This window comes from Notamacropus eugenii, chromosome 3 (genome assembly GCF_028372415.1).
Source record: "Notamacropus eugenii isolate mMacEug1 chromosome 3, mMacEug1.pri_v2, whole genome shotgun sequence".
NCBI lineage: Eukaryota > Metazoa > Chordata > Mammalia > Diprotodontia > Macropodidae > Notamacropus > Notamacropus eugenii.
This window is the reverse complement of record NC_092874.1, coordinates 249851008-249865108: the sequence shown is the minus strand read 5'-3', so window position 1 is coordinate 249865108 and position 14101 is coordinate 249851008. Positions and strand designations below refer to the sequence as shown.

The 14101-nt window shown below is 39.6% G+C and overlaps 1 protein-coding gene across 1 annotated transcript in view; it reads right to left on the bottom strand.

The window, feature by feature from the left end:
• TPH2 (tryptophan hydroxylase 2) overlaps positions 1-14101 on the bottom strand; it is a 141686-nt gene that overhangs the window by 103331 nt on the left and 24254 nt on the right. Inside the window, exon 5 of the mRNA XM_072650422.1 lies at positions 10853-10920. Coding sequence (XP_072506523.1) covers positions 10853-10920 — 68 coding nt within the window. The remainder of the gene's footprint in view (positions 1-10852; positions 10921-14101) is intronic.

The window sequence follows — 14101 nt, the reverse complement described above, 5'->3', positions numbered from 1 at the left end:
TATTTCACTATTTCAGTGTGCCTGACTGGGGCTGATCAGACCAATCCAAGCCCAGGGGGCTTTACAGGTCAGGCATAAATAGTACAGAGGATCATTTGGAGTGGAGATGCCTCTAACATTGCATAGACCACCAAATTCAATTGATGCATTTGATTTTGTTCAATAATTTTTTTTATTCTTTATTACAAGGAACTGGATAAGATAGTAAGGAGGGGCGTATTTAGAAATGAAGGTGATATAAAAATAAAAGAAATCAATGAAAAATGTAACTTTTTTTAAATGTGAGAGCAAGTATGTAGTATAGTGACTTTGGAGTCAGAAAACCTATGCTTAAAGTCTTTCCTCTGACACGTACTGGCTCTGTGACCCTAGACAAGTCATGTAACCTCTTAGTGGCCCTAAGAAACTCTCTAAAACTGTAAATTGTAGAGTAAGTGCTAACGCAATAAATGTTTAATGACTTTGCTCATTCATTCATATGATTCATATTATAGATAAGTTGTTGACCTGTAATGGTAGAAGGAGTCTGCATACCAGAAGTTCCCCCACACCAATGAAATTACAAGTCTAGTCCTGTAATAAAATAAAAGTAGCATATCCAATGCCCTGTTCCACTTCCTTCTAAATGTGTGCTACCTAGCTTGTTGTCATATACTGATCTAGTTCTAATCTAGTGTTCTGCTAGGGAATAACTAGCCAAATTATTTACTCAGTGACCAAAACAAATCACACTGCCTAGTGTGCCTGACTAGGTTTTGGAACCTAGAAGTGACACTCATTTGTATCTGATGATGTTTTGTCTTTATTTTCTGTTTACCAACATGGGGCAGCAATGACTCCAGGGGCCATTCTCCTGCCGTGCCAACCTGTGACCAGCATGGCAGCTGTCGAGTTCCCCAACAGCTTAAAAGCCTTCCTGAGACATGGGACTTTTGTCCTGAAGCTTGATATATTCATACCAAGGTCTACGAATTCCATATTTAGACACTGCCTTGTGTTTCAGAGGTCTTTAATGTGTCCTTAAACTGGATAGGATTATGTGGAATCTCTAACAAATATTTTTTCCCATATGCCAATTTTTGTTTGGGGCTATGAATAAGAAGATAGAATTCAAGAAATGCCTTCCTCTAGCATGATACAAAGAGGTACCTGGAATCATACCTTCAATTTTAATGAGATATTGATCTCATTTGTAAAATGAGCTGGAGAAGGAAATGGCAAACCATTCCAGTATCTTTGCCAAGAAAACCCCATTTGGTGTCACAAAGAGTAGGGCATGACTGAAAAATAACTGAAAAAGTTTATCTCTTTCTGAATGTCAAGGAGAATGGGTGGTCCCTCTAAAACCTGGTGCTGTGCTTTAGCCATTTAAAATCTATTGAAATAATCATATCAGAGATTTGGAGATCAAAGTGACTCCGAGAGCCTTTCATCTAATCCTTTAATTTTACACATGAGGAAGCAGCCCAGGGAGGTTAAGGGACTTGCCTAGATTCACATGGGTACTAGGCATGACAGAAAGGATTGGAATCCAGATTCTAGGACTCCTAAACCTTTACCCCCCTTATTCAAGCCAGGATGTGACTTGAACAAGACTGTTCTTTTCAAATATGTTTAGTGATGATGATGATGATGATGATGATGATGATGATGATGATGATGATGACAATAGCTAGCATTTATATAGCTCTTTAAGGTTTGCAATGATTTTATTTTATTTATCTTTATCTCATTTTATTCTCACCACAACTCCCGGAGGCAGGGAGTATTATCCCCCCCATTTTATAGATCAGGAAACTGAAGCTGTCAGAGGTGAAGTGACTTGTTCAGAATCACACAGCTAGCAAGTATCTGAACCTGGATTTGAACTCAGGTCTTTCTGGCTCCAAGTCTAGCACTCCATCCACTGTGTCACCTGACTTTACAAATAGAAAAATCAAGAATGAGGAAGGAATGATTTATTGACAACTGTAGTTCAAATCCGAATCCAGTTGTGTTGGGTTCATTGCACTTCACAGCCTCACAAGGTGGTCAGATTGGGTTGCTGAAAGACATATAGCAGTTTTTTTCCCATAGTCCCGCTATGGTTTGGGGCAAAAAAGTCAGGTAGTGGTCCATGTATAATGACTCCCTTAACTGCATATGGCAAACACTTTCATTTCCAGCTGCTGCTAATCAGCATTGGCAAAACTATCTATCCTCTGATGGGTAAGAAAAGGGAAGGAAATAGGAATTTAATTAGTACCTACTATGTGCTAAGTACTTTTTACAAATATTATCTTATTTGACCCTCACAACAACCCTGAGAGTAGATGCTATTATTATCCTCATTTTACACTTGAGGAAACTGAGGCAGAGGTTGTGATTTGCCTTGATAAGAGGACTTGTTCTTGTATTACTAGAGGATAGCACCAAGAGAATAGATGAAAACTACAATGACAGCTCTCCAACAGACCTACTGGGTTGTCTTGGAATTCTGCGAGTTCTTAAAATACTTGTTATTGGGACACTTCAGGTAGGTGTTGTATGATCAACTGTCATGCATACCATACAAAGGACTCCCATACTGGGGGGAAAATTATGGACTAGATGAATTCTAAAGTCCTTTCCTATTCCAAGAGATTTCCTGATAAATGGAAGCTAAAGAAATCCAGCATAGATTCAAATATGAAACCATTAATCTGGACTTTGGAGTGTTGGAATTGTTTCATTTATCTTACCAATCCATTGACCCAGCAGCTTTTACTACAGATGCCCAAGAATCATATATACTCAAATATTTAGAGGTAACAGTAGCTAAATTCAAGTTATGAGGGAAGAAAGCAAAGTTCACCTTAACTTACACTAACAGAAAAATCATGATGAAATTCAAAATCAATTCAAAGAACCAAGACAAAGTCTGAACCCCTTTTTAAGCATTAAGCTAGAGAAAAACATTGCATCCCTCACTATATATTAAATGTATAGCTGATTTTTTTTCAAAATAAAATTGATAACCAAAGATCCCAGGGAAGTACCAGAGAGTGAGTCTCAAGACCAATACATGATGGTGCGAGATAAAGGAAAGAGGAAAAGGCCAGAGAAAGTTTGATTATTATAGCTCCCCTGGCACCAGCCATCATTTTGCTATCATTTTCTGTTCTTCTCAATACTACTTGCCCTTTTAACCTCTCTTTAGAACCAGTGAGATATTTTCTAATTATGGGGTCCTTATCACTGATGAACTTTCATTCATTAGAGGAAATACGTTTGACATCTTTAAAAAAAAATTATTTCAGTAGTTATGCCCTGCAGGCATGGGTTTTCTATGAAGACCAATATTAGTGCCAAAGAATAATCCTTCAGCTATTGATAAAGCAGTTGGGTCTTTCAAAAGCTCATGGTCTAACATCCTATGGACATCTAAGGGAAGGTGGTTAATCATGTCTCTATGCAGACATGTCAATCTTGAAATTCACCAGAGTCTCATCTATTGACAGTTCTCAGCACGTTTACACTTCTCTACTTCCTCCTCTTTTTCAGACTTGCAGCAACATAGATTTTTCTCTACTGGTTTTCCACACACAGAGAGATTATTCATTTTTCTCTGCTTGTGTTGATTCCTATTCTCATTTTATCTTTCCAAAAATGCTATAGGAAACACTGCTATTCATCACTAATGCTACAGGAGGGGGTTTCTTGGTTACTGCTTTAAAATTTATTATGCTGAATCTGTTTTCTTCATTTTCAGATAGCTCAAACTGTATCTCACTTAACTTTCTTCCCAAATCTACAGGTGGTCTGAGTGGATTGGAGCATTTCTCATGGACTTTGCTATGCTACCAACCTCCCTCCCCCCTCTATTTTATGTCCATCTCTGCTCCCTACCACCACCACCACCCATACTCAAAGGATCTGCTCAGTGCTTAGAAGTAAATTTAACTATTTACAGCCAAGAGTAGTGTGGTAGCATCAGCTGAGAATGTTAGCAGCTCTGCTTGTTCAAAATTGTGAGCAATCCTGGTTGGGTGCTCACACACACACACACACGTACACACACACGTTCATGCACACATGCACACACATCATGTATCCCATCTGAGTGTGTTCTCCATGAGTGTTTCCTGGTAATGTGCTCTATGAAGTATGTACTCTCTTTCACTGGTTATGAGGTAACCTATGGGATGGTGCACACCATGAGAATATCAGGTATCTTTTCTTGTCACTCCACTTAAGTCTTTTCTCTTGAATTAATTGTCTTGTCTTTTAGTGAAATCACACACATTGTTCAGGACTCATGAAATATAGTCATAAGTGGGTGCTAACCCCAAGTATCTTCATCCTAAAATACCTTTTCTGTGAGCTCTTGTAACAGGAAATGTATCAGATACTACACTAAAGACTTTCATTTTTCTTCCCTCTTTCTCATAGTCCCACTCATATAATTAGCAGGTAATTAAAGAGGGCTCCTTTAATTTGTGTTTGAGTATGTCTGAGGCATGTCTTGGACTCTTCCCAACATTTTTGCCCCCTTCTAACTCACCTGCACTAATAATGATGGTGATAGCTGAAATTTATATACTTTTATAAGCTTTAGTTCTATACATTTTTTACACGGTTTCTCTCCTTTAAACATTGCAATAACTTTATGTAGTTGTTATGAGTGTTATGATGCTTGTTTTATAGATGAGGAAACAGGTGCAAGGAGATGAAATGACCTGCTTCTATTCCCATGAGAACTAATTGTCAATGGTGGGATCTGAATTTAGATATCCCTGACTCCAAATCCAGCAATTTAGCCATTAAAAACAACTCTAATTCCCCCTTAAAAGTTATTTACATTTCTATAGAATAAAGTAAGATCTCCCTACAGACCACAATTCTCTGACCTCAAGAATTAGAAGAGTCTGGGACCATAAGCTGCATACACCCTTAACCATGCCAAAATTCCAGTCAGTATCAACAACATTAGTAGCAATGACGTTGTAGGGAGAAATTAGATAATATCCCTTTCTCTGTCCTTCCACTCACTCCCTGGATCCCTCTTTCCTCTTAGTTGGTCCCCTCTACTAACTGCGTACTCCCTCCATAAGAGTATCTCAAAGCTTGCCCATGTCCTTCTGTCCCTTTCTCATCACCCCCTTGCTACTACTGACCAGCCAAAGAAGAGTGGGAGAGCAAACTACAAAGTCAATTACACCATTCCAAATTATTAAAGTTGTTTGTGCCTCATCCTCTCATACTAGAATACATATGGAGTCAGAAGACTTAGTTCTGACTCCCAGTTTCGCTACTTATCTCTGTGACTTGGGCAAATAACTTCACTTCTCATTTATCTCTAAAATAAGGAAGTTGGACCACACGATATTCCAAATTCTAAAATGCTATGCTTTTCTCTTCTTCTACCCTTGAATCTACTTCATTAAAACTCAAGTGACTTCTCTTTCTTCATACTCTGTATGATTTTAATCTATGTAGCTCAGTTTCCTCATCTATAAAGGGAGCCATCTATTAGATGGCTCCTAAGTCCTTTACAACTCTATGACTTCTTACACTTATCTGGTCATGCTATTCCTTTCCTGCTTCTAGACTTTACCAAGAAGGGAATAAGAAATTATTTAGCTCCTATGATATGCCAAGCATTGTGTTATTATCTCATTTGATCCTTACAACAATCCAGTGAGGTAAGGGCCATTATTATCCATATTTCCAGTTGAGGGAACTAAAGAAGGCAGAGATTAAGTGACATTTAAAAACATAATCCTGAGAAGGTGCCCATATACTTCACCAGACTGTCTGAAGGGTCCAGTTATACAAAGGGGCATTAACTATAATATTAACTTTTTTCTGATTCTCTTTCTTCCATTTTCCCATCGTATTCTTTAGAACTATTTCGTGTATTTTAGAAAGGCTTCAAAAATCCCCAGGCTATTCATTGATTCTTTATTCATACTTACATAAATAACTAAAGTTCCCTGGGGTTAGCTGGGCTGTTCTTCCTGTGCCAAGACTGGCTTTTGCCTTAAATAATACTAAGTTATTCTTAAAAGTTTTCAGGAAATCAGATTTTACAACCCAGATCTTTTCAGATCCTTAAAAACTCATACTCATTATCTTTTTCCTCTAAAGTCTGATTCTGATGACTCTAGATGATCCGGAGGTGACCAGGATTCTCAAAAGCTATGTCAGTGAAGCACAAACCAGACAGGTCTTACCAAACTAGAAAAGCTTTGAGAATATGCTCCGAAATGGACTGTTTATATCTATCATCCAAGGACAGAAAAAGTTACCTTCAGAGATGCTCATCATTATAAAGTTGACCACTGCTTAATAAATTATTTTTGGTCACAGCAATTCATGAAGAGTCTCTACTAAGTCATGGAGGGGCTATGTTGGTGAAAGAAATAACCACACAGATTAAATCAGGATATTTAAATTTTTCAAGACTTTTTAGTCTTTAAGTACTTTAAAGTCTTTTTAAAGTCTTTAAATATTTTAAAGTATTTCAAGTCTTTTTCCCATTGCTCTTTATAGAATTTAATCCCACTGCTAGATATTCTTCATTAAAACAAAGACTTTTTGTTTACCTGGCATCACTGTGGGCATTTGCTTCCCAATGAGTGTTTCGTTGCATATCATTTTGTTTATAAATGTGTAGATACTAGGGCCAGGTCTTAACTTCTCATTTACAAATTTCAACCAGAGAGACTGAAGGCAGAGATAAAAGGAACCATAATGGAGAAAGAATATCGGATGACTAGAAGAATGGGGCTATCGCTGTGGCTGAAAAAGTTCATCATCCAATGGTCAACTTTCATAGAATCATAGAAGGAGAGCTGGATGGGACCTTAGAGGTCACTGAGACTGACTCTCAAATTCTACATATGAGAAAACTGAAGTTTCAAGAGATTAAATGACTTCCCCATGGTCACACAGCTAGGAAATATCAGAGGCAAGATTGGAATCAAAATTTTACTGACTCAAAGTCCATTTCTTTATCCATGATTATGCTACCTTGCCTACAGCTGCTGGAAGAGAGAATTCTTAGAGGAGAAAAGAGCAAAAGAAAGTATTGGATGAGTAGAAGTTGTTGATAGACAAAGGGCTAACTTAAAACTCCTTCACCTTCTGGGGGGTGGAGCCACAACACGCACTTTCTAGAGTGCAACCCTCAAGCCCAGCTTGTAAAAAAAAAAATGGCTCTAAACAAATTCTGGAGCTGCAGAACCCACAGAAGGATTGAGTGAAGCAAATCTCCAGCCCAAGACAGCCAGGAAGGTCACCAGGAAGTGTCTATCATGCCACCCAGAGGGCAGGGCTCAGTCCAGCATGGGCTGCACCTGTACCGGGGGGACCTGAGCAGACCTTGGAGGGGCTGAATCTCTCACACCTGTCAGGGTTTAAGGATTCAGGACCCCAAAACACTGAGGATAAACTGGAAGGTCAGTGGGAAAAGCCTGTGGGAGCAGTGCAAGAGAGTGGAGTGGTCCGGACCCAGCCCCAGGGTGCCTAAGGGGGGAGGGAGCAGAGAAACCCCCACAGCAGCCACAGCAGCAGCAGGGGCAACTGAAGCCACTGTTGCTGGAGCTCTAGGCCCACAGATTGTGGAGGGATCAAGTGGCTGACAGTACACCCCCCCCCCCCCTACTCCCACTGGAAGCAGAGAACTACCTTGACAAAGAACTCAAAAGTCAAGTAAATGGCTGGGAAATGAGAAAAAAAAAAAACAGAAAAAAATCAGACTATGGAATCTTACTTTGTGACAAGGAAGACCAAAGAATGCAAACAGAACAAAGCAAAGTCAAAGCTCCTCCATCCAAAGCCTCCAAGACAAACATGAATTGGTCTCAGGCCATGAAAGAGCTCAAAAAGGATTTTGAAAATCAAGTAAGAGAAGTAGAGCAACAATTGGAAAGAAAAATGACAGGGATGCAAGAAAATCATGAAAAATGAGTCAACTGTTTGCTAAAGGAGACTCCAAAAATGCTGAAGAAAATAACACTTTAAAAAATAGACTAACCCAAATGGCAAAAGAGATCCAAAAAGCCAATGAATGCCCTAAAAAGCAGAATTGACCAGATGGAAAAGGAGGTTCAAAAGCTCACTGAAGAAAATAATTCCTTAAAGATTAGAATGGAGCAGATGGAAGCTAATGACTTTATGAAAAATCAAGAAATTATATAACAAAACCAAAGCAATGAAAAATATCAGACAATGTGAAATATCTCATTGGAAAAACAACTGACCTGGAAAATAGATCCAGGAGAGACAATTTAAAAATTATGGGACTACCTGAAAGCCATGATCAAAAAGAAAAGAGCCTAGACATCATCTTTCTTGAAATTATCAAGGAAAACTGCCCTGATATTCTAGAACTGGAGGGTAAAATAAATATTGAAAGAATCCATTGATCACCTCCTGAAAGAGATCCCAAAAGAAAAATTCCTAGGAATACTGTAGCCAAATTTCAGAGTTCCCAGGTCAAGGAGAAAATACTGTAAACAGCCAGAAAGAAACAATTCGAGTATTGTGGAAACACAATCAGCATAACACAAGATCTAGCAGTTTCTATACTAAGGAAATGAAGGGCTTGGAATATGATACTCCACAAGTCAAAGGAGCTAGGATTAAAATCAAGAATAACTTACCCAGCAAAACTGAGTATAATACTTCAGGGGAAAAAATGGTCATTCACAAAATAGAGGACTTTCAATCATTCTTGATGAAAAGACCAGAGCTAAATAGAAAATTTGACTTTCAAACACAAGAATCAAGAGAAGCATGAAAAGATAAGCAGGAAAGAGAAATCATAAGGGACTTTCTAAAGTTGAACTGTTTACATTCCTACATGGAAAGATATTACAAATAATAATAGTGTTACAAATATTAATTTGTAACTCGAGACTTTTCTCAGTATTTGGGTAGTTGGAGGGATTATATACATATAGACAGAGGGCACAGGTTGAGTTGAATAGGAAAGGATGATATCTAAAAAAATAAAATTAAGGGGTGAGAGGAATATATTGGGAGGAGAAGGGGAGAAATGGAATGGGGCAAATTATCTCTCATAAAAGAGTCAAGAAAAGACTTCTTCAATGGAGGGTAAAGGGGGGAATTGAGAGGAAAAAGTAAAGCTTACTCTCATCACATTTGGCTTAAGGAGGGAATAACATGTACACTCAATTTGGTATGAAAATCTATCTTACACTACAGGAAAGTAGGAGAGAAGGAGATAAATGGGGTGGGGGATGATAGAAAAGAGGGCAAATGGGAGGAGAGGGTGATTAGAAGTAAACAGTTTTGGGAAGGGACAAGGTCAAAAGAGATAATAGAATAAATAGGGGGCAGGATAGAATGGAGGGAAATATAGTTAGTCTTTCACAACATGACTTTTATGGAAGTCTTTTGCCTAACTACACATGTGTAACCTATATAGAATTGCTTGCCTTCTCAATGGGGATGGGCGGGGAGGGAGGAAGGGAGAGAAGTTGGAACTCAAAGTTTTAAAAATGTATGTTAAAAATTGTTTTTACATGCAACTGGGAAATAAGAAATACAGGTTATGGGGTATAGAAATCTATCTTGCCCTACAAGAAATTAGAAGAGATAAGGATAAGGGAAGGGAGGGGTATGATAGAAGGGAGGGCAGGTTGGGATTAGGGGTAATCAGAATGCATGGTGTCTTGGGGTGGGGAGTAGGGAGAGATGGAGAGAAAATTTGGAACTCAAAATCTTGTGGAAATGAATGTTGAAAACTAAAAATAAATAAATTTTTAAAAACCAGCAAGATAAAAAAAATTCCTTCACCTTCTGTCTAAAATGACAGGTATCTCACATAGAGACAAGTATCAAATTCCCAACAGTAACAGAAACTTGTCCCTCTCATTTTGCCACTTTACTAATGCTCCTGCTTTCTATCCTAGTAAGAATGAACCTTCACTATATGCATTACAGGTTTAAGCAGTTTCTATAACCAGATAATATAGATCTTCATGTATCAGATTAGAAAAAGAGCATTTTTTTTATCATGGTCTATATATATGCATGTAAGTGTTCTATTTTTGTTTAAATTGCAAAGTAAAAGATTTCCCTCTTTATTATGATTTTTCAGGAAGCCTCTCTACAATATCTGTACTAGTAATAATTAATACTTGTGAACTTACCACTGAGCAAGGTACACTGACTTCATCCCATGTCTAAGACTCCCTATTTAATTAGAGCAATCTTACAGTAGATATTTAAACTTTCATTTTTCCACACATCCTTGAACTACTACCACCACCCTAAGACTCCTTACAGGTATTTTTTCCTTTGATTTAAGGGATTAGAAATTTTGTTTCCTATTCTGTCTGTCATAACTTCTTGTCATCTTTGCAATGTCAGCAACTTTCCTTTGGGATAGTCAGGTCTTCCTTGGAAGGAAGGGAAGGGATTAGGAGAAAGAAAATGACTGAAACATCAACGCAAAAACTAAAGTAGAACCTATTTCCAAAGCTGCCTATTCAAACTCTACATTAAGTGCCAAGGGAAAGTAAGAGAATTATGGAAAGTCATGCAGGGGCTTACAAAACACCTTACCTTAGTAGAACTGGGAACACAATGTTGAATATGTAGCATCTGGCACTTGGCCCATAGCCCTCATTATTTTACAATTACTCCATGATGTCAAGCATCAGTGTTGGCACTGAGAGTCTCCATGGAGCTGGCTAGTATGTAAAGGTTCACTTATGCTTCTACCAAACTAAAAGCTAAGAGAACCCAGTTCTCATTTAACACAGCATGGTATGAGTGTGTGTGTGTGTGTGTGTGTGTGTGTGTGTATTTCTAACTAGCCAGCAACAAAGCCACAAGAAAGAATTATATGGGTACTTACTATTTATAACTCATGGCCACATCCACGAAATACTTTCTTCTCTGTCGATAGACATTGTCTTTAAATCCCTAAAGCAAAGAAAGAGATTCATTTATTTAACAATGTACAAGAAAATTAGCTATAGGAAGACTAACAGGAAACAGTCAAAGTGTTACATAAGGAGTGATCAATTCAAATTTCAACATTGTGTTTTGATGGCTACCATTGACTCAGAAAAGGCAAAACTGAACTTCTAGTAAAATATCTGCAATTTGGACTCTGCCAATTTAGAAAACATGTTCAATCAAGTTGAAGTTGACTTCTCCACAATCTATAAAGAATGATTTAACTGAGTAACCAATCATGAATTCAGAAAGCTAATGATGCAGCAGGCCTCCTGCCTCCTGCCTCCTGACAGAGAGGTGATTGATGGAGTACCAGAAGTGTCAGACCAGAGGACTGCAGGACAAAGGCAGCCTCCAAGACTTTCCAGTGAAACTCAAACCAGATTAAAATGTAATTGGGACAGGTTTAAATAATAATACACAAATAAAATACATTTAAAAATAAATAAAAATACAACATAGATAATGGTAATATATAGTTTTCTAAGTCAATATATAGTGTGCAGGGATTCTTTTCTATTTTGGTTTGACACCACCATACTAGAAGAGAAGTAGGAAACATAGAAAGAGAGATTTTCAGACATGGCCAATATGTTGAAATATAACGCTTGATTTGACATATTTGTTACAATTGAGAGCTTCTGCTTGGGGAAGGGAGTTAGTGAGCAGTGATTAAGATGCAAAAAAAAATCACCAGGGGGGGCGGAGCCAAGATGGCGGAGTAGAAAGACGCACATACACATAGCTCCAAACCCACAACTCACAAAACGGCTAGAGGGGACCAACCCACCGTGAATTCTGCACCCAGAGGCCACGGAATATTGGAGTGAGGGAGATTTCTGTTCTGGAGAGACCTGCAAACCTCTCGCGGGGGGGTCCTTCGCGCTGCGGACTGGGCGCCGGGACTGGGAGCTGAGTAAAGCCCTGCAGCGGCCGCGATACCGTGAGGAAAAGATCCGAGCAGGCTTCGGGGACAGGACCTCCAGTGGCCACGCGGGTCCCTCCACCCACAGAGGGACCTGCAAACCTCTCACAAAAGGTCCGTCGCACTGCGGACGCGGAGCCCAGCCCGGACCTGCGGTGGCCACGACTCCAAGAGGTACAGATTCGAGCAGGCTTCAGGGACGGGATATCCAGCAGCGGCACAAGCTCCCCACTCACAGGTGACGAGGGTCGGTGAGAGAGTCTCTTTGGAGGGTCGAGAGGGGAGTGGGGTGCCCCCATGGCTCAGGCCCCCCCGGGAGATAGAAGCTGAGAGGCGGCTGCAGACAGGGGCTCCCCAAGCGGGCGGGAGCCTGGATCCATTGTGGAAGGTCTGTGCATAAACCCCCTGAGGGAACAGAGCCTGAGAGGCGGCCCTGCCCTGACCTGACCACCTGAACTTAATTCTCACACTGAATAGCAGCCCTGCCCCCGCCAAAAGCCCTAAGGCTGGAAGCAGCATTTGAATCTCAGTCCCCAAACGCTGGCTGGGAGGACCAGGAGGCAAGGTGGGTGTGAGGAGAATATTCAGAGGTCAAGCCACTGGCTGGGGAGAATGCCCAGAAAAGGGAAAAGAAATAAAACTATTGAAGGGTACTTTCTTGGAGAAAAGACACTTCCTCCCTTCCTTTTTGATGAGGAAGAACAATGCTTACCATCAGGCAAAGACACAGAAATCAAGGATTCTGTGTCCCAGCCCACCCAATGGGCTCAGGCCATGGAAGAGCTCAAAAAGAATTTTGAAAATCAAGTTAGAGAGGTGGAGGAAAAACTAGGAAGAGAAATGAGAGGGATGAAAGAGAGGCATGAAAAGCAGATCAGCTCCCTGCTAAAGGAGAACCAAAAAAATGTTGAAGAAATTAACACCTTGAAAACTAGCCTAACTCAATTGGCAAAAGAGGTTCAAAAGGCCAATGAGGAGAAGAATGCTTTCAAAAGCAGAATTAGCCAAATGGAAAAGGAGATGCAAAAGCTCACTGAAGAAAATAGATCTTTCAAAACTGGAATGGCACGGATGGACGCTAAGGACTTTATGAGAAAGACAGATATCACAGAACATAGCGTGAAGATGTGAAATATCTTATTGGAAAAACAACTGACCTGGAAAATAGAATCAGGAGAGAAAATGTAAAAATTCTGGGACTACCTGAAAACCATGATCAAAAGAAGAGCCTAGACATCATCTTCCATGAAATTATCAAAGAAAACTGCCCTGAGATTCTAGAACCAGAGGGCAAAATAAATATTCAAGGAATCCGCAGAACGCCGCATGAAAGAGATCCAAAAAGAGAAACTCCTAGGAACATTGTGGCCAAATTCCAGAATTCCCAGGTGAAAGAGAAAATATTGCAAGCAGCTAGAAAGAAACAATTCAAGTATTGTGGAAATACAATCAGGATAACACAAGATCTAGCACCCTCTACATTAAGGGATTGAAGGGCATGGAATAGGATATTCCAGAAGTCAAAGGAACTAGGACTAAAACCAAGAATCACCTACCCAGCAAAACTGAGTATAATACTTCAGGAGAAAAAATGGTCTTTCAATGAAATAGAGGATTTTCAAATTTTCTTGATGAAAAGACCAGAGCTGAAAAGAAAATTTGACTTTCTAACACAAGAATGAAGAGAACCATGAAAAGGTGAACAGCAAAGAGAAGTCATAAGGGACTTACTAAAGTTGAACTGTTTACATTCCTACATGGAAAGACAATATTTGTAACTCTTGAAGCATTTCAGTATCTGGGCACTGGGTGGGAGTACACACACACACATGCACACACGCACACATACATAGAGACAGTGCACAGAGGGAACTGAAGAGGATGGGATCATATCTCAAAAAAAAAAATGAAATCAAGCAGTGAGAGAGAAATATTGGGAGGAGAAAGGGAGAAGTTGAATGGGGCAAATTATCTCTCATAAAAGAGGCAAGCAAAAGACTTATTAGTGGAGGGATAAAGAGGGGAGGAAAGAGAAAAACATGAGGTCTACTCTCATCACATTCCACCAAAGGAAAGAATAAAATGCACACTCATTTTGATAGGAAAACCTATCTCATAATACAGGAGAGTGGGGGACAGGGGCACAAGCAGGGTGGGGGGGAGGATGAAGGGGAGGGCATGGGGAGGAGAATGCAATCCGAGGTCGACACTCATGAGGAG